Source organism: Talpa europaea, assembly GCF_964194135.1.
Source record: "Talpa europaea genome assembly, chromosome: 3".
Lineage (NCBI taxonomy): Eukaryota > Metazoa > Chordata > Mammalia > Eulipotyphla > Talpidae > Talpa > Talpa europaea.
This window is the reverse complement of record NC_140069.1, coordinates 119,582,242-119,607,713: the sequence shown is the minus strand read 5'-3', so window position 1 is coordinate 119,607,713 and position 25,472 is coordinate 119,582,242. Positions and strand designations below refer to the sequence as shown.

Genomic DNA, 25,472 nt, shown 5'->3' with positions numbered 1-25,472 from the left:
CAGTTATAATCAACAAGCATAAAGTTTCAGTTAAGCAAGAAGTTCTAGAGATCTGTACAGCAAAGAACTGAACAGTCAGCAACACTGTTCCAAACACTCAAAAATGTGTTGGGATCATTTTTAAAATGTTCTTACCACAAAAAAAAAAAAAAACACACAAATTAAAATCAATGCGTATCTCAAGCAAGGGAAGAATATAAATGACATGTACTAGAATTGTTCCATATTTTATTATTATTGGGATTTTCTTTATTTGTAAACTTTTATATTGTTAATAAAAGGTATACAATTCAAAGTGTAGCTTCCTGTTACATCCACTTTCCTGCATATCCTGTCTACCAAAGGATTCTGTTTTTACCAAACATATTCAGAAAGATAAATATTGAACGGTTTTTTTATAATTTATCTGCAGGCAACATGCTACCTGCTACAAAATCTATTCTTAAAAGGCTAGCAACTGAGTTGTTATTTTTTTGTATCAAATATCAGATTGTCTCATTTCAAAATGGATGTGATTTCACATTAACTTTTTTGCTTGTAAGATATACAATAGAGCACATTGTTTCTGTTTATGAACGTTTTTCTTTCAGGGATTGTCTTAAAGGAATTTTGCCTTTATTTTAAAATCAGAAAAATATACATCAACAATGATGTAGGCAAGAGGAATGATAGCTGGAGCCATTCATCAGGAAACAAGTGACTACAAGGTCACTACAAGGTAGCAGCTGTGGTCCATTAAGGAGACAATTCTAGATCTTTTCTAAACTAGAAATCAGTCCCAGGTAAAGGCCAGTTCAGGGCTGTTAATGAATGCAGTTAGCCAAAAGCACAAAGGTGGCAGAAAAAAAGAAAAACTGGAAACAGATTCTGGCAAGAACAGTGAAACTGAAGGGGCACAGGCTAGAAATTTCTACCCAATGTCCATGCTCCCAATCTTTCTTTTGGTAATTGAATTCCAATTTTAAGCGGGCACGTAGTTGCTTAGAGGGACTATATTTCTCAACCTCCTTTGCAGTTCACTGTGACCATGTGACTAAATTCTGGCCAACAGGACATCAGTGATGGTGTTGTATAGCTTCTGGGGCACAACCTTAAAAGGAAGTTGTTTTCCCTGTGTGGTGTGCAGAATGATACCCTCCCCCCCAACCCATCCAAATCTCCTAACCATGAAATTGTTCTACATGGCAGAGGGACAGTAAGATCACAGATGGAATATCAGTACTAATCAGCTGGCCTGAGTAGGAGTGAGTCCCCTGGGTTATTCAGGTGAGTTCAATTAACCCTATTGGCCTTTAAGAGTAGAAGGCTGCAGTAGAGACCTCCAGAAAGGTGTCCGACCAAGGATGCGGTTGGCTTTGAAGCTGGAGGAGGAGGCCATGAAGCAAACAAGGTAATTGAAACTGGAAAACAGTTTCCTAGAAACTGGAAAAACAGAAAGGTGTTCTCATCTACTGACCCCAGGAAAGAACACAGCCCACCAAATGCTGAGCTCAGTGAGACCCGTGGGGAGCTTCTAACCTGTAGGCCTCAGAAACCAGATTGTGGCAATTAAAACTGCTTTGCTGTGATTGTTCAGAGGGGCAGTCAGACTAGCACAGCTTCCTTTGTTTAGACTCCTTTCAGTTCGGCTGGAATATCTGAATCAGCCATATTCATGTAGAAGTACATAATGTTTGTGAATCCAGGCAGCAGAAACCTAGGTCCCTGGTTGACCGCACTTGTTAGGGTCTCCGCAGGAGACAGGTTGTGAGCTGGGAACTACTCATGAAGCTGTGGGCAGGATGGAGGAAAGCCATGCAGGATGGGACTATCTCCCAGAGCCAGTGTCATGCAGGGAGTCATTCCCACCTTTGGCCAGGGGTGAGGAAAGAGGTGACAACCGCAAACTGGAGACATGCTATGCGGGAGGTTACTTTACAGGAGGCATGAGCTAGGGTCGGGGCGGCCAGCTGTGACACTCCGGCAGGGGATTTGGGGGATAAGCATCCTGAGGCTTCTCTCCCTCCCCCACCCCCCAGTTCCATCTCTTGTCGATGCCACAGCAGTTTGGCCTCCTGGGGCACAGGGGAGAGAGAGGCAAGTCTATCTGGAATAGCTCCATGATGGGAGACTTAGTTGTGTCCACTACCCTGAACAGCCTGCCTGCTTTAATTTGTAGGTGACAGAAAAACAAACCTCTCCTAGTCTGATCTGTTAAAGCAGCTAACCAACATTCTCATTAGTGTCTTTGGGGCACTAAGGGGATCCAAACCTTGCAGTCTCCTTGCTTCCTACCAACAGTTACCCCCCCAACAGTGGGCCAAGAGTCAGGTGATAAGTACAATTTTGGCTTGGCCCCTACATGACCTTAGGCAATTCAAAGCCTCTCTGAATCTTGGTCCTCATTTCCTTCAGCTGTAAAATGCCAATAAACACACCTGGCCAAGACTCGGGCCCTGAGCCAATTCATGTGACAGGGCTTTGAGAAGAGAGAGGTGTTATGGAAGGATGGAAATCCTTCCGGAGGCATTACTGTCACATTGTCTCACATCTGCATTTCCCTTCTGTGCCGTTCCTCCCGCTGTCTTGCCTTCTTGGGAATCCCAACTACTATTTCTCCAAATTTAACCTTTTCTTAAGGAAAACCCCACCGCCCACTATACTCGCTCAAAGCCCCTTCTCTGTGGGTAACTTGGTGGATGTGGGGTGGTAACATACATCTGGAGAGGTGTGAACCTGTACCCCAAAATAAACTGTCGTAAATCAACATTACCTCAATGAAGTGGTTTAAAATTTTTTTTCAAAGGTTGTTCTGACTTCTGTGTTGTGTCAGTTGGCTGAGAGCATCATACCTGCCCAACCTGATAACTTACATAAGGACGCAGAGCATGTCATTTGCATGGCCTTTCTAGAACCTGGCTCAGTGCAGAACACTCTAAATATTTGTTTACTTACAAATTAGTTGCATAAATTAACTCCAATTTGTTGCAAGGGAGGCAATCCTGAGGCCATCAGTGAATTAAAACTTTTTCAACTGTACTGTGATGAAAATCAACTTGCCACATTTCAGCCTCTAAAGATGAAATTGAGAATAATTCAATTCTGTACTTCAGTATATAAAGGTAAATGTCAAATTGAAAGAGTCCATGCCTAACACACGTCCTTTTTCCTACTTTGCCCTCTCTCCATAACTAGCCGCTTGCTTAGCAGCTGTTGAAATGCCTTTGCTCTGTCAACTCCTCCCACAAACCAGGCTCACACAACCCTCCACTCTTTCCTCTCATAAGAAATAGTCTCTTTGTGTGTGATCACTCTTCCTTTTCCTCTGCCATGTCTGTCTGTTGATATTTTCCGAATCATCTGGCCAGACATGTGGGAGAGTCACTTCCACACAAAGATCATGCCTCACACATAGGCCACGGCTACATTCCCCAGCAGAGCCCAGGGAGCCACAGTCCAGGAGAACCAACCTTTCCTTTCCGAACATTAAGGCTTTGTCTAAGAAAAAGTGGCCACATTCAGTAGTAGCTAAGTATGAAGTAGCCAAGGACACATTGGAACCATTTGTATACTTACGTGCTTATGTAAAGATTAATATATATTGATAGTTGCTTAAGATTTACACACTCTATATAAATGCAACTCTAATTTGCAGGTTTCACTGTAATCCTTAACCATTAAACAGGTTTGTTTAATCAAACCCTCCTGTGCACAGCACCCTCTCCCCCCACCCAACTCCTGTTCCTCCTGCTCCCTTCAGCCCTCAACCCATCCTACCCACCCCTAGCTTGAATAGAACTTCTTCTCATTCACTTTATATTTCTAACCAAAGTATTCTTCTCAAATCTGATTCTTGTGCCTCAGAGCAGTGAAGAATTTAACTTTGGTGGCCAAAGTTCTCACAGGCTTTTCCCATTATAAGCTTGAAGGCTTTTAGCAATGGGGCTGCCTGCTTACAATTTACCACAAAACAGTCCTGTTCTTTTGTTTTCTGCCCTCAGCTCTCTGTTTCTTCTCTCCCCATGTAAGAGAAAAGAAGGAACTGTTTCCCCTCTTCAGCATAAAGCCGCCTAAGCAAAACTTCTGTGTAGGGTAAAGAAAATGTCAGGCTTTTCTGCCCTTTCGCCATCAGGATAGATGATGGATCCTTGTCCTGAATGCATGCCTGATGGCGGGCACCTGGAATAGGGTGTGGGCATAGGTAGATGGGATTCAGCTGAGTTAAGACTGGGCTTTTAAGGGCGGCGTCACGGGGATGCCAGCAGCAGAAGCAGCAGCAGCAGAAGCAGAAGTAGAAGCTGAAAGAGAAGCCGAGAAGCAGCAGAACGAACCCCAGAGAGCCCAGATAGAGTGAAGACTTGCTGGGGGCTGGGAGGCCTGCCAGAAGAGAAGGCTGGCAATAAGGCTGGCAGGCCTCCCAGCCTCCCAGCCAGCACCCCTGCCTGCCATATGCCTGGTGAACCCCAATAAAAGACCTGCAAAAACCCACTAAGGACTCTGACTCCTCCTTTACCCGGTCTGCATGGGATCAGAAAACCTGCACTGTGCCCAGTCCTGCCCCTACACTTCTGCCTTAACAACCGCTCATCAATCGGCCCCTAGCTTTTCTCTTCTGGAATAACTCAAACTACAGATAATCTCCAGCTTTACTCACTAGTACTGGGCAGACAGTCTAGGCAGCTTCTGCCACACCAACTGCTTCTGATTCAGCCTGCCAAACGAGCAACCTTTTGGTTACATAGCAGCAGCTTACCACAATTGATATTAGACATGTTAATCAGAACATGCAGGGTTTCTAAACAGGTTGAAATGTCTCATATTTGTGTAAGTTGTGATTTTTTTTTTTAAGTCAAGGGTCTGAGTCATAGCAATACCAGACATAGTTCTACATGCAACCATAGTTTTCCTTGAAGACGAACAAGGCGAGGGAAGAGGTAGCAGGCTGCACTTAACCTTCTGGTCACCGAGTAAGAGATGAAGTATACTGTCTGAGAGCTCTCTCCCAACTTGATTCCAAGAATTAAAATATAACCTTTAATACTGTTACTTCTCTACCTATAGTGAAGACTTTGAAATATTTAGCCCACAAAACATTCAAAGTAAACATTAAAATAGACCAGTTGAGGTTATTAGCCTTGATGGGCAATGGTCTAAAATTACGGGGTCAGAAAAGTACTAACTACAGCTAGACAGACTCTTATTAGAGATATGAGTGCAGGTATCTCAGGAGGTCTGACCCTTATTGATTTTGCTACTCTCTTTCAGGAAAGAGGCTTAAGAGATCTAAAACGAAAAAATCAAAAAGGTAAGAGATTTCAAAGAATACCCTCGTTCTAAGTCTCATCTTCTCAATCTTCTTAACTTAGCCAGGGTCACACAGATAGTTGGCAGGCCAGCAGAGGCAGGCGTGATTGAGTGCGATCACCAGATATCAAACTTTCATTCACACCTGATTTCAAGACAGCTTATTCTGTCAACGTGATATTGGGTTCTATTAAATGGACCATCAAAGACAGCAGACCATTTTCTGAAAATTGACCTGTTCCTTATACAAATGGCTCGTTTTATTAGTATTTTGAACATCCTATAAACGTTTCACAGAAAGCAATCTGCTTGAAAGAAAACAAAGGTTAAAGTAGCTAACCAAATAAGACTTCATCCGTAAGATGTTACTGAACAAAAAATGTACTATCTCTTGGGATTCATGTCTTGAAATAGTCAACCAAGCAAGAATACAGATGTAATTATATGCATTCATAAGAATTATTTTGAGTTCTTGTAACTTTTCCTGTGTTTTTTTTAAAGCACGATTAAAATATAACTTACAAACAACATGGCAGGCAACTATATTACCCAAAAATTTGTATATTCAAAAAAATTCACTTGATTATGTAGGAAAACAAACAATAAACCTACTGAAAGAACTCCTTGGCTGGGAACATTAGTGCTATATGACATACGACCTATTTCTAGGACTCTAGAAACCAAACAGGTTATTACCTCTATTAAACTGAATATCCAATTTAACCCAATTTTTTTCCCTGACTCTCAGATAATTGAGCCTATTAAAGGGATCACCAGGTTGTGAATTTTGTAAAAAGGAGTAGAAATTAGAATTAAATGGAGCCTGAAAATCTAACAGCCAAACTATCCTTTGAGGATTCCAGAGATTGGTGCCATGGGAAGAAGTTCAAGCTTGGAAAGCTATATAAACATTCCGTATCTAAAGATAAACATTTGGGGATCTTTATGACGTTTGGGTTAGCTTTGTGTTGGCCATGCTGAAGTATGACTCATCTGGGGCAGGCAGAAACCAAATGGAAAGATAAAATATGCAAAAGATTAAAAGAACAATTGAGGATTAAAAGAACACTGTTTACATTTGGAAAAGGAGGTCTAACCTTTCTTAGAAACAAATACCAAAAAAATTTAGATCTCAACCCTTCAGCCCAGCACCACACATTCTATACAGGTGATAGGTAGAAATATATATATAATCCCAAATTTCTCCTTCACAAACTCAAATTTTTTTCCAAACTACTTTGGGGGGCAATTCTTATAGACAATTGAAAAAGTTGTAAATATATGCATAAATATATTTCTCTAAGAAAATAAACAGTTTTCAACTCTGTATGGTTTACCATATTTTGACTGGGACACAGGAGCAAGCCTGATTGAAGAAAAGCTGACCGTGGGTGCGATATAGCTCTGCATTCAACCCCAAGTAGAGTGAACACGTCCCACTCACTCAGGCTCTGGTTTCTATCAAGTATCTGTATTTAAAGGGATGTCGGCAGGCTTGGTTTGCCGTTAGCCAGGAGACAGGCTGTCTTAGAGATGTGAACATGCCCAGTAGCTCATCTATGTCGCAGGCTGTTAAAGGGAATTTCACTTTTGAAAATATAACGACAAGAAATGATCTTAATTTTTCAGTATTTTTTAAAAAATGGATTATAATGTTCACTATGGGAAAAGAAATCATAAAATTAAACAATGGCTGTCATAAAGTATTTGGGAATGTATGCACACAATTCCTGGACAGTCTCCCTTTTTAATTCCTAAAAAAAGTATAATGTACATGCATTATTAGTTGGAATCTGCCAGTCCTCCTTCCAGTTATAGAAAGAGATCTCTTTTCAGGCAACTTTAGTATTCCAGTATGTGGTACTAGCACAAGTACTGAATTCCCTACTAGTGATTATTCAGGTTATTTCCAGGTATATTTCCAGATATTCAGGTTATTCAGATTATTTCCATTAACGCTATAAACGATAGTATCAACATCTTTACTTGCAGAATTTGGCATATTTCCCCCAAATTCAGTTTATATACTTAAAATTTTAATGTATATATTTCAGATTGCCTTCTCCAAAAGGCACCACTTTATAATCACTTTATGCTTGTGTCCTCAGGACATTTATTGCAGACAAGGCATTAAGACTTGGGGACATTGACTTACCATTATATCATTACCATCTCACAGTTTCTTACTGGTTGTGAAAACAGTCACTTCTTGATAATGCTTATGTATATTGCACTCTCCTCCTTACAATAGAGCAGTGTCACTAAGCAAGTTTTTGTTGAATGAATAGAGAATATATTCATTATTATTTCACATGTCTAAATCACAGCTTATGTTAATATTTTTCTGTTTCCCATGGAAAACATATGAAATGTGCTATATGCTTCTTAAAGTTCTAGTATGTTTTGGGTATGACTTGTTCTGGCTAACGAATTACCTGTGAACGATTTCCCCCAGAAAGCACATTTGGCATATTTCCAGGCATTTATTAAATGAACACATTTAACAAATACCTGAGCTCTGTGCTCAGTGTTGCGGACGTTTGGATGTTCTCAGGGCACTGGCAATGTAGTACACATGCAGTCTATCTGTACACTAGCCATTTATTTGGTGAATACTCTCTGTACCTACAAAGTGCTCTCTTGCTATGCTGGTGTTGGGGATACAACAGTCAGAGGCAAGATGCCTGGTCTGGGTGTAGCATATCTGTTCTAGAATGATCTAGAGAGACTTTCTCTAAATACTTGGGTTTGAGTATATGGTACCTGAACAGTGGGGTTGAGAGGGTTCCACATGTGAATTGTCATCACAGCTCTGCTTAAACAGCAGGAAAATTCAACTTGGCGGAGAGGAGGGAAAGGCATTCCAAGCAGAAGAAAATGGATGAATCAAAACACAAGTGAGAGCCTGGTGAGGGTGGAAGAGGAAGCTCAGGGTAGATAGGCTAAGAATGCAGAGATTGTGTAGGAGCCAAACTTCAAAGAGCCTCTGGACTTTGAACTTTGGGATCTGAACTTCTTACTTGCTTTACAAATAAGGAAACTGAAGCCCTCAGAGGTGACATGGCTTAAAGGGATCCCAATTTGTTCAGTACTGCCATCTCCATGAGGAAAGTAAATCTACTTGGCAACTATAAATAATGAGTTTTAATTTCATAGGTCTTTGTATTTCAGTGTAAGAATGCAGCATTAGCCAGCTCTATTCCAAGTGTAAATAGTGCAGACACACTAAACTTTTGGTTAGAATGTTGTGTTTTTAATTATACCAGTCAGTCATAAATAAATACATTCTCCTAATTAAAAAAAAATACAGATAAGGCAAGAGTTTCCTTTAAGCCCCACCAAAACACAATACCTGTACCTTGCACCAAGTACCCATAACTATCTCTTTGCTATACCTCCTTTCTGAACTTCATCATTATTTACTCATTATAAGCAAGTTTATAAAAATAGAAAATTGTGATATTCTTTCCTCATCTTAGACTTTAACCCTTGCTGATCTTTACCACCAATATATACATTTAACATAACCCTGCCTTCTCTCAATGTGTACTGTGTACCATTTGTGCCTAGTAGTACTTAACACATAGTAAGTACTCAAGAAATGTTTATTAAAGAATGTGAGATGTTAATGCCAAGGCTTAAGTAATAAAATACTGGGTGTTGCCAAAGTCAAAAAGATAGTAGCAACTATTACCAGTTGGATTAAAATCCTGTGAGCAAATGACTGAATTATCTCCATATTCCATGATTTCCAAATAGGACCACTGAGAAGTCACTGAGTCCTATATTTTCACTAGGATGGAGGTTAAGAGCAGCATTTCATCAGCCATCTTGAAAAGAGCAAACACTATAACTTCATCTGGCAAACTGCCCACTATGTGAAATAACACGTCATATGGAGTGAGACCTAGTGCCAACTTGTTTCTGATGTGATAAAAACAGCTCCTCGGCTCTGGGTGGGCTGGCCTTCATAAATCTGATTAACAGCCTTGGCAGCAGCAGGCAGAACAGTAGTGATGAAATACATGTTCTCTTTCCAGAAGAGCAGGCTTATTCTTTCAGAGGAACTGCAGTTGAAGAGTTAATTCTTCCAGAAGACCAAGACAACATTGTGGTGGGAGGAGGTAAGGCAATACTATTCTTTGAGAGTGGGGATAGATTTTACTAGCCTCTCTCCCTCCCTTCTGAAATGTGTTCCTATCAAAGATCCATTTTCCCAGGGTGAAAATACTGAATTGAGGATTAGCTAGTGGAGTGGAGCATTTAACTTTCTAATTAAATCCAGTTCTCTGGATCACCCTTGGTAATAATTAACAACCCAGAAGGATGAGCTAGGTTGTAGCAAGAGAGTAGATTAGACTACCATTTTAAGCCTCTGGTACAAATTGCCTGAACCTTTATAGGTTCAAAATATTGTTTAAATAAGAAGTACGTTTTCATTCAATAAACATTTCTGGAGGCTCTACAGTGAGAAACCCATAGGAACTCATGGGGAAAAGTGACAAGGTCTTGAGGGACCCACTGGGATCTGAAAATGAACTTTCAAATGGAGAAAGACAGAAGGGGGAAGCAGAGTAAAGATTTAAAAAATTACAATACTAGAACGAAAACCTTTCTGCTGTCTCTGGTCATTACTGAATTTCAGCATCCCTACAAAACTGGGGGAAGGAACACCATCTGAAATAAAAATCCAAGACCTTTGAAATAAAATTTTAAGTAGATATTATAAGAAATGAACTAAGTTTAAACTTAAAGATTTTTCTAAATCTTAAATGACCAAGCACTGCCTGTTCAGGTAGCATGGGGATTGTTCAGGTGTGGAAAATGAGAGAGGGTAATGTAGGCAGAGTGAAGTTTCAACAGATTTTAACAAAATTGACTCTTTCCTTCTAAATTGTAATATCTTCATAAACCGGATGAACTATAACCAGAAGAATTAGCTTGTGAGTGAAATTTGGAAGTATTCCTAAAATGAACTCAAGCCTGGTGGTAGCTCTTCTGTTCCTTGGCTAGAAAGACATTGATGTTAGATAAAAGGTGCACATTTAAGAATGTTTTTAAAATATGGAGACTAGCCTTTATTTTCATTCAAGAAACATTTATTGAGCACCTAATATGTGCTTCATGTCACATTAGGCAATGCTTATGCACAAATGAATGTTACACAATATGTGTCCTTGAATTGCAGAGATAAGGGCATAAACAAATAGTTACAGCATTATGTCACTTATGCTGCAACAGGCTTTTACAAGACGCTGGTAGAGTTGAGTGGAGAGAGGAAGAAGTTATTTAAATGGAGTACTTAGAGATGTGTCTAGTTCACTAACTTGAGAGATGAAAAAGGGTCTCTATGGCAGAACAAAGAAACAAAGGTATAAAAAGCATGTCATGTATAGGAGACAGCTCAGAGGGGCAAAGAGAAACAAAGGTTTTTGAACGAGGCAATGACATGATCAAAATTGTGCCTCTAAAAAAATCCTTTTGTTAGTGCTATGCAAGATTCGAGAAAGGAAGAGTTTGTAAGTTGGAATACCAGCAAATGCTCAGACCAGACAGGGGAGACTGAACAAAGACAGGGGCAATGAGCTTAGAGCAATGGGGACATGATGGCTAGTGGCTAGTAAAGTAGAAATAACAGGACCTGGTGATGGGGTGGGAAGAGGTAAAGGAGCAGGAAATACCCAGCATGATTGCCAGGCTGGCCTGGCTTCAGGGCATATTCAGGGTATATGCAGTCTCGGTGCCCCTGCACTCTGAAGGGTCTTGGTCTTGGTTGAATGATCTATCACTGTCATGAAATTGTGTTTGAGTAAGAAGTCCCACCTGCTCATTTTATTTTGCACTGGGCTTTGCAACTCATAGAACCAGTCTTGTTTTCAGGTTTCTTTCTTGAGCTAAATGGTGGATTGTGGTGCCAATACTTGAAATTGCAATTAGAAGAAAATGTTCTAGAATGGGTGGGTGAGGAGGTTGTTCTGTGTATAACACATGTGCCTGTGGTCCTCAAAGTGGAGATATTCCACAGGCTGTTAGAAAATGATGTAAATCCCAAGCAAGTTTGTCTAGACATACATGTGGGAGGCGGTGGTATTAAGACTGAGGTGGGAGAGACTCTGGATGTGGATGAGCATATGTAGAGGAAAAGCTGGTAACCTTCGGAGTACCAATGTTTAAGGGACCATAAGGGCCAGATGGCAGAAGAGAAGCGACAGATCTGTGGGAAAACTTTAGAGGGAATTGCCCTGTAAACCAAGGAGTCAGGAGAAAGGGGCATATGCCATAAAGATGAAATAAGGCAACAGTGGGAAGATGTCCATTACGTTTGGCAATTAGACCAAAGATAAGAGGACAGTCACGCCATAATGCGATGAAGGAGAACAGAATGGGAAATAAAGGACATATTATCCTTCTAGGACCTGAGTTAGGAAGTCAAAGGGAGGAAGGAGTAAAGTAGAGGGGATGTGGAATTTTGCTTGTTCCCTTAAGGGGGCTGGAAGAAATCATTGCTCTCAGGAGGTGAGAGGACAGACACTTCCAAAAGCGCAAATGATAAAGGCTGAGATGGAGACAAGTTTATAAATGGCGTTTTATAAATACACACCCCTGAACAAACACTTGTAAATATTTTTTAAAAATCTCTAATTTTCACTGTATTATTTACTATTAAGCAGATAGTCAGGAAAGCAGCAGAGGCTTTAGAGGACAGTTGAAGTTGAACGACTCTTAGCATCTAGGGGAGGACACTGAGCAGGGAGAGCTCAGCTGTGTCGAGAGCTGAAGCAAACCCTGAACCAAGCTTCAAAAGTTCGTTTTTAGCTGTGGCCCAGGGTAGTACAAAGGGAAAAGATTTACCTTTTAATATATATTTTTTAATTAGACCCTCAACCCCCTCTGATGAAATATCTATTCCTCAGAGCAGCACTTGCTTTCTGGGTGCCCCGGGCTGCCCAGCCAGCACCAAGGAGTCTGAGCATCAGTTAAAGGCAAAAATCTCAAGTGCTGATTTGGTGAATAACTTAATGTCTCACCAAGACCTGAGGCTTCCACCTCCCTCAGTAAAAGGATGTTTATAAACTCACAAGGCAGTTTATGCTGTGGTCTAATGATTAAACTTTCTCATGTTCTATTTCACTGCAGCTAAGTTAAAAACTGACCAACTAGCCACTTAAGCCCTTTTTCCCTTGGGGTAATTAATTAAAAAAACAAGTAAAATATCCTGACTGGTCTAACTCCACTCCCCTGGTTCAGGGCACTGTTGACGGAAGCTCCTCTTTGCTTCCATCCATTGCTAAAGCCACACAACGCGGCTAATTGGCAGAATTGGGGACACAGACCCAGGAGTCTCTCCTCCTCCAGCTCCCAGAAAATGGCTGTTTGAAACCCTTTCGTGGAAGCCCAACTTCACCATTTCATACCCGGAGGTCTCTGTAGAACGGTTGTGCTCTGTGGAATTCGTGGGGAAGGGTGTCTTATAAGACACCTCCAGGTCTGTGCCTAAGTGAGCCCCGTCCCGGTGAGATATGGGGAGTCACTAAGCGTCCCTAGAGAAATTCCCTGGATTAGTGATTCAGGGAATCACTTATTTGGATGCGATTTTAAACAGAATCCAATGGGCAATTCAATGCTAGCACCACCTGGGTGGCAGGAGCTACAGGCAGTCCTGAATATGGTGCGCGCCAAGAAAGCAAAGGCAGCAAACAGCAGCTTGGGTCCTCGGTGTACAGATGGTCTGGCTGTCACGCCCCGCCCGAAGGTGGACCCGGGCGTCTGCAGGTTTGCAGGTTTGGGGAAGCAATGCTGACAGGTCCACCTTCCTTCAGAAGGGTTATCTCCTCTTCCCACGCTCCCAGCGAGAATCTTAGCCTTGGGCACCTTCTCGTGACTCACTCCTTACGAATGTAAATGCACGAGTCCGCGGGAGGTCCCAGACCTGCCCCCAGCCGCCTGGGCTCTCCGAGCACCTACCTGGGAGACCAGCCCAAAGGCGTCCTGCCCCTGCTGGACCTCCCAGCCCCGCGCCCCGCCTGGAGCGCTTCCCCAGGCGGCCCCGCCGCCCCTAGCTGGGAAGCGCCAGAGCTAAACCCCCCCGCAGGCAGCCACCATCCAGGCGGCCTTAAAACAAAAGCCAGTCTCAGGAGGGTGGGACCCCCCTCCAGGCCAAGTGGTGGCCTCTCGCCTGCCCGCCCCCTCGCCCCTGCTCTCGTGTGTGCGCATGAGCGGAGGCGCCTCCTTCGGTTCCTCCCAAGGCTAAACTTTCTAATTCCCTTCTTTGGGCTCGGGGCTGCCGGCCGCCAGGAGAGCGTCCCCCGCGGGGTAGGGAGAACAAAGTGGCTGCGCGATTCCCCCCTCCCCACCTTCCACCCCGCGCTTCCGTGGGAGCGGCAGGAAATGGAAGGGCCCCTCTCCTTTCTCAGAGCATTTGCCTTTTTTTCCCCCTCTCCAGAAAGGAAGACGGGAAAAAGGTCTGGCGGCTTGGCGGGCGTGTTCTCCTCTCTGCCGCGTCCTTTCGGCCTCAGGGACCGGACATGGGGCTGCTGCAGGTGTTCGCTTTCGGTTTCTTAGGTAATTCGGAGGTGGCGGGGCTTGGGGGTGGGGGCGCTTGGGGGTGGGGGGAGGGAACGGAAAGGTCCTTGGTCCCAGCTTCGAGGGAGTCTACGGGTTGGTAGAGGGAGGGCATGGAAATCATGCCTTGGGATTAAACACCAGCGCCCTGGGGGGCAGATCGAGACCTCGCGCTCTTGCGCACGGACCGCCATGGAGCAGCAGCATCTGGGCTCTGCGTCCAGAGCTGGGGGTCCTGCGGGCTCCCACTGTCATTTTGGGGCTTTCCATCTTCGGTCTGTTCAGGATGGGGCTCTCCACCGTGGGAGGCAGGCTCTCTCGGGTGCAGAGACTTGTCCCCGAGGGCTCGCCGGCAGCCGGTTTCCCAGGAAAGTGCCCGAGCTGAGCGCAGGCTTGGTCCTGGGAACAGATTGGGGCCATGAGGCTTTAATTAGCCGTTTCTGTTTGCTGTGGGGGGTGGGGGCACCAGAAACAGCTGGACGTGGAGCTTCCCAGGAATGGTGTGTTGAAGTCACTCCAAAGCCGTGGGGATTTCCCATTTGCCCCTGGTCCTGGAAAGCGGCGTCTCCCGCAACCTGGGGGCTGTGTGTGCGCGCGTGTGCGCGAGCGCCCTTCTGCCTTCACACTCACGTATTGCCACGCTCACACACTAGGATTGATGGTTGCTGCGTGCACAAGGGTTTGCTTACAGACTATGCCCAAGGATGCGCGGCTTTTGATCTAAAGTCTGTTTGCGCCTAGGTTTAGCCAGGCACGTCCAAGTGGTCAGTCTTAATATCCACTGAATGCGGTCGGAGCTGGTCCCCTTGAGTACATCTGGGTGGGTGAGAATGTCAGTGGGTTTCCCCTGGAGTGATGCTCTTGGCTCCTGGACAAATCTAACGTGGTGTCTGTGTTTCTTTCCGAATCCTCTCAACCTTCCTGCCTCTTCTTCATCGTGCCATTGTCTTTTCTGTGGATTCTGTTGTCTTCGGAATCTTCTCTACCCCCCCCCCCCCACCCTGCCTGTTTCCTTTCGCTCGCCTGCCTTGTCCTTGTGTTCCCCCACCCCCGCCCCGGCATCACCTGGCCCTACACAGCCCTGTGCAGAACTGGAGCACGAGCTCAAGAGCCGGAATTCAGCTACGGCTGCGCAGAGGGCAGCTGCTACCCTGCCACTGGAGACCTTCTCATTGGTCGATCACAGAAGCTCTCTGTGACCTCCACCTGCGGGCTGCACAAGCCTGAGCCATACTGCATCGTCAGCCACCTCCAGGTGAGGGCAGCGCACAGGGTTGGAGGCTCTGAGTGTGCCTCCTGGAGTCCAGACCTAAGGGGGCATGCCCAGGGGATCCCACACCCTGCCCTCTATCCAGATAGAAATTGGCCATCCAGGGAGTCCAGGGACTAGGCTGGTAGCTCACCCTTGCACTCCATCTCAGTTTGCACAGTTGCATCCGCTAAACATTTCCTGCAGCCACCAGGACCACATAGTCTGCCCGGAAAGACAGACCTGGCCCCTGCCTGGTGCCTTGACCCAGGGGCTCTGAAATTCCAGGGAGTTTTATTGTTTTGTTTTTTAAAGTCTTTCCTCTTTGGAAATGTGTAAAAAAAGGAAGTTTATCCTTCTTTCATACTGAGTAGTGATCTTGTGTTTTACTGAAATCCTTCTTTTGGGTAAAGATATGCCAACAATGACTGTTTCCTTGCAAGGTCACTCTGACCACGAATCTGTTTTTCTCTCCTCCCTTGGTGCTGCTCCCTCTACCTCCTTCAGATATCAGGGTCAGATACTTCCTTTTTCAAAATGCTCTGGTACCCCACTAGAGGAAGACCAAAATGAAATTTCAGGATATGTTTATAAAAACTAGACCAGATTACAGAGATCGCATTGTTACAAAGTCAAAACTAATTTTAAAAGAAAACACAATGGTAAACTACCCAATCAGAGTCTCTTCCTTGATTTTTCAAAAGGAGTCCAATATCCCTGGCTTCCAGGCAGAAGTGCTTGTTCAAGCTACTTGCCCTAGTGTGGGTCATTACACCCACCTGTGGCCTTCAGGAGCATAGGATGGTGTGTGGTTTGCACAGCAGATGCCTTAAAGTGGCGTCACTTGAAGGAAGCAGAAAGAGAGCCCATTCTGGAGACCTGATCAATTAAACCAAGGAATGTGGTAAAGTGGATTCCATTCATTTGCTTCCAGGTTTATACAGAGATGTCTAGACTGCTTCCTCCTGATTAGGAGGGAGGCTATAATTAACCTTTTTTCCCCTTTAAGTTCTGGTAATTGTTCTCCAGTGTTAGTTTCCTCCATGTTAATGAAGATAGTTGATGTTACTTTTCTAATATTAGCATATTTTACCTAAAATAATGTGCTAACATTTACTTCAGAGGCCAGGACATCCTGTAAATGAATCACCAGATTCTGAAACCAACTTCAGCCAGAATGAGAATTGGATTATTCCTCTTAAAAGCAAGTAGAGCCAAACTTCTGGTGTGTGTGATTGGCTGTGAAACTGTAGGGTGTTCTTCACAGATATGAGAGCCTACAGTAAGGGACTGGATATGAGCTTGTCTCAGACATTTAGTGGGCGTGAAAATTGAGGCAGAGAGCTTAAGTGATTCATCCAGGGTTCCTTTGCAGCCCTGACTTCTAATCTCTAATTTTAGAGACTTCATCTTACCAGTCTCTAAATCCTTTTGGGAGGAAGGTGATAACTAATAGCTAACCAAATAAATATTAATGTAAAAATAGTTGGTTGATTTAATGCTTATAATAGTAACACCTTTGCTTAAATGTTGTATGTAAGATGTATACAGATCTGTTTCAGGTCCTAGTGTCATTTTCAGACTTAAGAGAAATCTGCATTTTGGAAAATTTCGGCACAGAGCAAACAAAGCTACATGTGGAATAGGGAGTATTAAAGTTACACTGTGATTTGACATGCTGGAGTACAAAGAGGGTTCTTTGAAGTCTCCTGACCCACCTACCAGGGTAACTAGCCTTCACCTCCCCATTTTAGAGAGAAGGAAAAAGAAAAGAGAGAATTTCAGAGCTACTCTAAAACCTAATATATCCCTTAATTCCTGGTAGGTTCATTTTGGGGTTCTTTGAATAGTCCCTGTTTACAGTGCTCCCCATACAGCAGAACAGCCTGGCACCCTCCCTTGCCAGATGTTCTGAGCAGTTTGTGGGTTAGCTGCATGCCTCCACCTCGGATTACTGTTTGGGCAAAGGAGAAACTAAGCAATCTTGCTTTGTCATTCTCAAAGCCTCTTAATACTTTTGCTCAAATCATGGTTTCTGCCTTAGGTAAGTTTTAGAAAATCAGGCCAAGTGTATTATCTCTTATTTTTTCTTTTTCACTTTGCTTTATGTCAGCGAAAATTCTCTAATAAAACTTCTGCATTTTACTTTAAAAGCAAGCTTCTCTAGCTATTTATTGAGATTAAGTCTTAAGCCTAGAAATTTCATTTTGATTAAGAGCTTGTGGAAACAATGCTGCCTTTGCTTTCACCTTTGAATTTGCAAGAAAGGAAGAAATTTTCGGGAGTATTTCATACTCAGTAAGTTAAAAATGAAAGGCAGGTATATGTCATTTAAGTAAGTTTGCGTACTTTTCTTGAAACAAGTAGATATAATTTTTATATGGTGTGACTTTGTTTTGTGTGTGTATGTGCACGTACATGTGTGTATGTGATTGCTTCCTAGACTCATAAAACTAATTTTGCTTTCAGGAGGACAAAAAATGCTTCATATGCAATTCACAAGATCCTTATCATGAGACCCTCAATCCTGATAGTCATCTCATTGAAAATGTGGTCACTACATTTGCTCCAAACCGCCTTAAGATTTGGTGGCAATCTGAAAATGGTATGTGGTTGGTATGGGAACAAGTTCCATGGAGTGTGACTGGTTACTTGGAAGGGGGGTACAGACTCCTAGATGTTTGTAATTACTATTGGCTTCTCTGTCCTGTAATTGTGACCTTTGACAGATTTCCTGCCTGAAGCACTAATTTCTCTTGGTAAAATCTGATCCTTCCTCCTGAAGCATGTACTTCCTACAAGAAAGTGGTGTTTCATGCGAGACCAAAGGAGTATTTTGTGGTTGTTATCCTAAGGAGGACCAGAAGGCTTGAGAAGGCCCTTTGTGCTCTTAGGTTCTTGTTCTACAAAACAGTGTCTCTTGATTGACTCCAAGGGAAAGGGCAGAATCCGTCCCACCACTGCTGCTACTGCTATACTTCCAGCTCAAAAATATTTAATAATAGTACTGTGAACAAACACTAGACATACTCTTGCTGTGACCCCAAATTAATTTTCTCAGTGACTATGTGAATCCAACTTTGTTTTCTTTCCTTGCCGTTTGGGTTTTAGTTTAGTAAAGTCACCAAACAGGATATTGTTATTGCTGTGAAACTAAGTCCAAATAAGTTTTGCATTTGCTTCCTTTGGGGAATGAAGTTTTGCATTTGGGGAATGAAGTTATGCTTTTCAGTTAACAGTATACCATGAAGTCTTTTTTTAAAAAAAGTATGAGAAAGCTCTCTTGAAGTAAACCTAGGCCTGACCAGAGAAAGCATGGGCACTACTAGATGTCTAGTATATACTATTATCCAGCCTAAATCTGGGCTGCTTTTGGATGCTTGAGTCCATTTATCATTTTTGTAAAGAGCTCCCTTACTCGATTACCTTGTCATTGATTATGAAATTACACATGCTTCTAGAAGACTGCTGGCTCTAGGGTTGGGTCAGTTAATCATTGGTTGGCCTTGGGGCGCTATTGGTTACCCACGTGATCAAGATGGACTGGTGTCAGAAAGTGTGTCAGTTTGAGTCTTACCAATATTAATAAGAGGATATCCTGGCTGACAGTTCATTGTGAAAGAGAAGTTTCTATAAATCTGTGCTCGAATCAGGGCTTCTGAAATAGCATAGAACTTATTAAGTGCAGGCACCAGGAGCATTTCCTGACTGCCTGTGTTCTTTAGGGACACGCAAGGACACTTAGGAGGACACCTCAACGTGAGGTTGAGACTGCTACCATTTTCAGCCATCAGCAGTGACAGAGTTTATCCCTGCTATTGTTCTAGAGGAAGGTTTTTCTTGGTTGAATCAGGAGCTAATCAGTTTCTATAATTTGGAATTTGTGGGACAAGAGAGGCCAAATGCCAAAAAAGAGACGGTTTCAAATAGAGGGTCATTCCTTTGCCAGAGATTAGATTAGATTAGACCTATTTTTACCACCCCCCCTATATATCTCTCTGTTGTCTGATAGTTCCTGATGAAAGACTTTCTTTTTGAATGCAACTTTATCAATTTTGTGTGGTTTGTCCCAGCTAAGCTTTACCTGGCCCTGTTGCATTATCAGTACTTAGATTCAGAAAGAGGCTAGAAGAAGTACAGCTACTTTTAATGAACCTTCATGGTCATCTATTTGGACGTCTGACAGAAATCAAATACACTGTAGAAGAATGTGCCTGTTTCTTTTCTCCATGGCGTTTTCTTCCCATATTAAAAGTAGTTCTTTATCAGGTTATAAATCTAAAATGGAATGTGCTTTGGGGGTGTGCATTGCAGTATATGTTCTTAGGTTTCAGAAGTAGTACTAGTGTAGTTTGTACTTTACATTGTTTCATTATCTATTAATTTTGAACAAATATTGCAGGTTTTCAAAAACATGAGAAAGGAGGGACTTATGGTTGCTTAGCTAGCATTTTACTCATGCACAAAAGTCCACAGTAGGTTTGTAATAGGGTTCTTTGTAGTAGGATAAGGTTAGTTAGTATGATTATAATGTTTTTCTTTAACATTCCAACAAATTCATATCCGTTCCAGAGACCACTTCCCCCCTCCCCCCAAATGACCTGGCAGTTTTCCAGGGGAAGCGTTTATTTCAAAAGTCCTATTTCCTGAAAATTCACTGGCCTGTGATAGGATTCATTCTGACACATTCCTGTCTTCCTGCATTTAAGACGTCTTTTGCTCTGGATGATGGACCCCAAAAGTACTCTCAAGCAAGGAAAGGCGGAAAGGTCCCCTTTACTAGGAGGCTGGCCTGGGGCAGGAGGAGGTGCTTTCCATCCCTGGAATTCAGTGGCCTTTTGGGCAGGCTGTCCAGGACCCTAGGGCAGGGTGCAAAGGCTTGTTTGTTTGTTCAGACTTTCCCCTGAAAGGGAAGATGTTAGTATTTGCTCTGGGCCAGTTTATTTATTTGACTGAGTCTTTGTCTCTTTGGCATTATTTTTCAGTTGTGGAAATGCATCCAAAGGCTTCCCCATCAGGGATGGGTTTTTCTAAATTAGAGTATTACTAACATATGTGGTAGATTGTTATTTATTTTCTTTGCTGCTGTAGAGAAAAAAGGAGTACTTGTGTTTCTCCTGGAGGAGGATCATGTCCCTGTGCTTCAGATTGAAGCTGAACCCCTACTGTGCACAGGAAATGCCCCTTCTTCTTTCCTGTTTGAGAGTACTTGGCATGGAGGTTTGGAAAGATGTTTCACTTTTTCCCAAGCAAAAGCTGTCTTTCTTGACAGCAACCAGAGGTATCTTGGCAGATGGTAACACACTGTGCAGACTCTAGATGTTGAGCCCCAGAGTGGCCCATGTCCTGAAGACAGAAGGATCATTCCGATGGATCCTTTACTGCCAAATAGAGACAGGAGTTTATTTTTATTTTTATTTTTTAAAAATATTCATTTATTTATACAAGAACTGGGGTACAGGCCAGATGCGGGAGGGTAGGAGGAGGATTCACCAGAGACAGAGCAGGGAACAGAACAGGCAGACTGATGAAATACACTGCTGAGGGGAGCAGTGGGCAAGACAGGAGAGGTCTGCTGCACCATGTGGGACCCTCCCCAGCCGTCTTGGATCGAACAGGTACTGCAGAGGCTGCGGACCCCTTCGCAGTGAAGCATTCAACCGCCTGCGCCACGAGGGAAGGCCTGAGACAGGAGTTTGTTGTTAATATCTTAGCTTCAGTTTAAGATAAAATAATGCAAAGAGGATTTCTATAAAGAAAGTTTAAGAAGATAGTGTCAAGTCTTCAGATTCGTATCAAGCTTGTCCCTTTACCTTACTGCTTGCTTTCTTTTAATCTCTTCTAGGCGTGGAAAATGTAACTATCCAACTGGACTTAGAGGCAGAATTCCATTTTACTCATCTCATAATGACCTTCAAGGTAAGGAGTCCATAACTTTCTCATAAATGGCACAAGAGTGCTGTGTCATTTCCCTTTCAAGATGGACGTCTGTTGCAAGTTGGCCTGAATGGGAACCTAAAAGTTATTGTTACCATCAGTTGAGGTAATGAACAGCTTCTTAAATGTGGACCTGAATAACAACATTTAACAAATACTCATCTTCGAGGCAGTAAGTAGAAAGAACCACTATTCTAAGGTAATTCAACTGTAAACTTTTAATTAGGTATCTCTCTTATTTCCCCGTGGGAGCGAGGAGGCTTTGACACTCTCCCAAACCACAATAAAACATCTGGAGGGTAAATCCCTGATCCTTTGTGTTTATATTTTAATGTTGAGTTTGGTGACTGCACAGGAAGTATATTATCCTTAGTCTTCAAAGTTTTGAAAATTTGTGGAACAGTTCGAGAGTTCCTAAGCAATGTGTGTGCCTTCTTAAATGTGGATTTTTCTCATCCTTTTCTCTTAAAGATGTAAGCTGACTCCAGGACTAGGGAATGTCTCCATACAAAGTCCCTTTGTTTCTGTTTAAGCAGCTGCCTGGAAATGACAGACTTCACATGGCTTAAAGTACATGTTGGTGCACATAAAACCCATAATTTACTTATTGCTTCTCAGATTAAAATCACTTTTGAATAGTTTTCAGTTGGAGTTGGGGGCCTTATCTATATCCTCTCAGGTTAGGAAAAAATCTCCAGGGATAGGTTTACCGTGTGGACAGGTAGACATGAAAGGCTCGCCTGCACCTCCTCTGAAGCCGGGAGGCCAAGGAGCAAGGGTCAGAATGTGCCTGGGAGGCACGTTGGGCAGCCGGTTCCCAGGCCTGTGCCCTGCACCTCCTTCCCCTCCCCAGGAAGCTGCTGGTGGAGCGGGGGAGGAAGGTTTACACTGCGACACATGATCCCCTGAGAGGGTGAGAGGGCTTTCGCCAGCCACTCCTCACTCCTTGTCTCAACTCGGCGATTAGACACGAAACTCAACTGTGCAAGACGATGTTCCCTTCTCGTTACGTGAGCCCTAAAAATATTCAACATTGTCTTCATTCATGTTTATGTTCCTGTCTTTTACATTGGAGAGCGCATCTGTGTGCATGGGTAGCTCTGACTTTGTTTCTAGCCAAAGATCCTTTGGGCACATACTCTGTAGCTGATGCTCAGTCAGCTCATACTCAGTCATACTCATAAGTGAACACCGTGGACCGCAGGTGACATCCTGCTCCTGAGTGCAGAAGGTCAGACAGAGGACACGGTCATGGTGTTCAGGCGTGAAGAATGGGTTTGTGTTGCCAGCTTTTAGCTTGTGGGGGAAAACTCATCCTATGAGTTCATGTGTGAAAAGCAGTATCTGTGGATTAGACAGACTTGGGTGTGACTCCCCCTTCCACCCCTTACTGTGGCCAGAACTTGACTTCTTCATTGGTAAAATGGGAAGAAGGATAACACCATTTCAGGGTGGTGTGACTACCCTTCTGCTCTGGGAACACAGGTGTTCTTGCCTGGCATGTAGTGGGAACGGGATGGTTGGTAGGTGCTGGGGCTTGGCATGTAGAAATTGCTCAACAAACAAACACTGATCGAGTGACGGAGCAAGTGGGTGAATTTGTTTCGACCATCTTCTGTGCGTCAGAGCTCTCCTAGACTCTACAAGCAGCTATTAAAAAGAGCGTGACACTGTGCTCTGGGGTTTTCCAGTCTTCTAAGGTCAGAAGGATGCAGAATGTGCTCATTGCTCTAGCAGAAGTCCAGACAATGTCCACTAGCATGGGGAGGGGGGTAAGAAATTTAGTTTGGGATGAAGGAGAAAACTTGAGGAGGAGGCTGAGTCTTCGCCCGACCTGGGCCAGGAAGAGGGAGCAGGATTTCAGGGGGAGGAGGTGGAAGAAAAGCCATTCTTAGCAGAAGAAGCAGTCTGAGAGCAAAGCTCCAGTGGGGGGAATGGCTGGGGGCAGGGTAGGGGGGCTGGTGCTCAGCTCCTACTACGTAACTTTGCCTGAAGCTTGGGGTAGAGGAAGGGAATGGACAATTACTGTCAGGAGCTGGACTCCTTGCTAAGGAGTGTAGACTGGAGGAAAATAGGGGCCCACTGATAAGGAAATGAGAGCTGTGTTTCAGGAAGGGAGCCCAAGAGGAAATCCCAAGGAGGGCCTGAGACAGCGCCGTGGGAGTCTGTTGTTGAGGTCAGCATTCTCGGAGGGCTGAGGTGGCACAGTGCTGTGTGACTGCAAAGGCTGGCCGTGAGTCTCAAGTAGGAGGAAGCCTCTTTCTGCAACCCAGGAGTCCTGGAAGTATTACTTAAAAGCTTTTTCAAATTACGCTCACTGCCATACTCTGATACCCGCTGCTCCGACCGCCTTGAGAACTGTGACTAAGAGGAGGAGCCCCGGAAATTTAAGGGAGTCAGGGACCCTTTAGGATCTGAGGTTAAACCATGAATTGGAAAAGATAAAAGACAGAACAGTGGAGAAGAAGAGTAAGGAAAGGAATGAATCAGAGCTGATGTCCATGCTGAGTAACTAGGCAGTGGTGATGCTGGTACCAGCAGGGGAGGGAAGGGATGAGGCTGAGGGCTCATTCATTCTTACCGAGTTTGTCTCAGAGATTGCTGATTGCAAAGTAGATTGGATTTTCTTAGCAGTACTCACTTAGCATTCACATGGTGGTTTGCATATAGCCAGATGTTTCCGGGCCCATAGGTCTTTAGGATAAATTTGGAAGCAACTGTGCTGCCATATGCTACTTGAGAAGGTTGATGATTAAGCAAAGAACATGGGAAGGCTTCCTTTCTGGAGGTAAATATGTTGTTCTGGTTTCCAGCAGTGTCTTAATTCCACAGGAAATTGGTTTACTCATCAATGGCCCTTTGGGACTCAGGAGTTTCCAGAAGGGGAGGAGGAGGAAGCATAACCTGCACTGGTTATAAGGCTTTTCTTCTCTGCTCCTTGTGTCACAGACATTAGACGAGGCCCTAGAAACTAGGCAAACTAGTCTTTCTCCAAATATCAAGTATCAACCAGGAGCCAGAATCCTAGTTTAGTTGGTTATTGGCCCCCTGTTTTAAAATTCTTTGTTTAATGTTCTTTTGTGTTTAACTATCATTTTCTCATATTCCTAAATAAGTGAAAACATAAGTAAGTCAACGGATCTGTCAGAATGTGACCTTCCATTTCCCAACACTTTTATCAGTGAGAAAGAGCATCAGAATTATTGAGGGAGGCAAAGGGAGGTCTAGGCAGGTACTTGTTTTCCCCATTAGCTCTCACCCAGATTTCTGGCAAGCGCGGGTTTTAATTCAGAAGAACGTGCTCAGGTTCTGTTTGCCGGATTGGCTAAGTTTCATTGGCTCTTCCCGCATGGTAATGACTCCCTACCCTCCCCACCCGCCCCCGCCATGGACTTAACTCTGCATCAGTGTTGAAGCTTTTGTCCATATTGGTGCTCATTCTGCTTCATCTTATTTCCAGTTTACTGTGTTTATCACACCTTCCTAAAGCTCTGTCCTGCCTCAGTTTCCAAGATTCTTGCGTTTTCTCCTTCCCCTCTGACATCCTCTCTGAAGACTGACATTGTTCAGTCTTCCCTTAAGGCTTCAGCCAGTGAGGAAGAAAGATAGATTTTGGTCTTACTCAGCCTGAATTGAGCTCTGCCCACAGTCTGAACCTCAGTTCTCATTCGTAAGACAAATATGCTGTGAAGGTGATTCATTTCCTAGGGCTGCCGGTCAGAGCGCCGCAGATGGGTGGCTACACAACAGAGTGGATTCTCTCTTCTGGAGCCTGGAAGGCTCAGCTCAGCTTGTTTCTTCTGAGGCTGCTTTTCTTGGCTTGCATGACTGCCCGGAGTCTTCACAAGGTCTCACTACACATGTCTACAACAAGTTCCATCTTAAGGACATCAGACTTACTGGATTAGAGTCCATTCTGATAGCCTCATCTTGCTTAAATTGCTCCTTAAAGACCCTGTCTCCAAAGGTGCTTAGGTCTTCCACATTGGATTTGGGGGACACACTTTAGTCCAGACTGAATGTTAAATGAAATAATGTAATTAAGGTCCCCGGGACCACACTTTCCTAGCCCTTTGTTCGTGTTTTCTGAGAGCACTGACCTTGGCTCTCTTATTATGCCCTTTGCAAGAAGTATAGAGGTTTCAAATATTGGGTGTCTACAATAACTCCCAAATCTGTGTTTCAAGCTTCATTCCTGCAGCTGTGCACCAGAATGCTGTTTTCACTTGTCCCGTGGGCGTCTCCATGTGGATACCTCACTTGCAGTCAGTCCAAGAGCAGATGTCCTCACTTCTCTTCTGTCTTTGTTATTAGGAGCATGGTCCCCTGCTACCCAAGATCGGGTGCCTGAGTTTCCTTTCCTTGAAACTTCAATATCTTTTTCACTAAATTTTCAGAGCAATTAATCCATCCCTTTCTTTCCATCAGGAGTCATGGCCTG

General features: G+C 43.7%; 1 protein-coding gene across 1 annotated transcript in view; it reads left to right on the top strand.

The window, feature by feature from the left end:
- Positions 1 to 13,808: 13,808 nt before the first annotated feature.
- LAMB1 (laminin subunit beta 1) overlaps positions 13,809 to 25,472 on the top strand; it is a gene marked incomplete at both ends in the record, with an annotated part of 69,901 nt that continues 58,237 nt past the window's right edge. Inside the window, 4 exons of the mRNA XM_084229979.1 lie at positions 13,809 to 13,845; positions 14,925 to 15,100; positions 17,564 to 17,699; positions 20,940 to 21,013. Coding sequence (XP_084086105.1) covers positions 13,809 to 13,845; positions 14,925 to 15,100; positions 17,564 to 17,699; positions 20,940 to 21,013 — 423 coding nt within the window. The remainder of the gene's footprint in view (positions 13,846 to 14,924; positions 15,101 to 17,563; positions 17,700 to 20,939; positions 21,014 to 25,472) is intronic.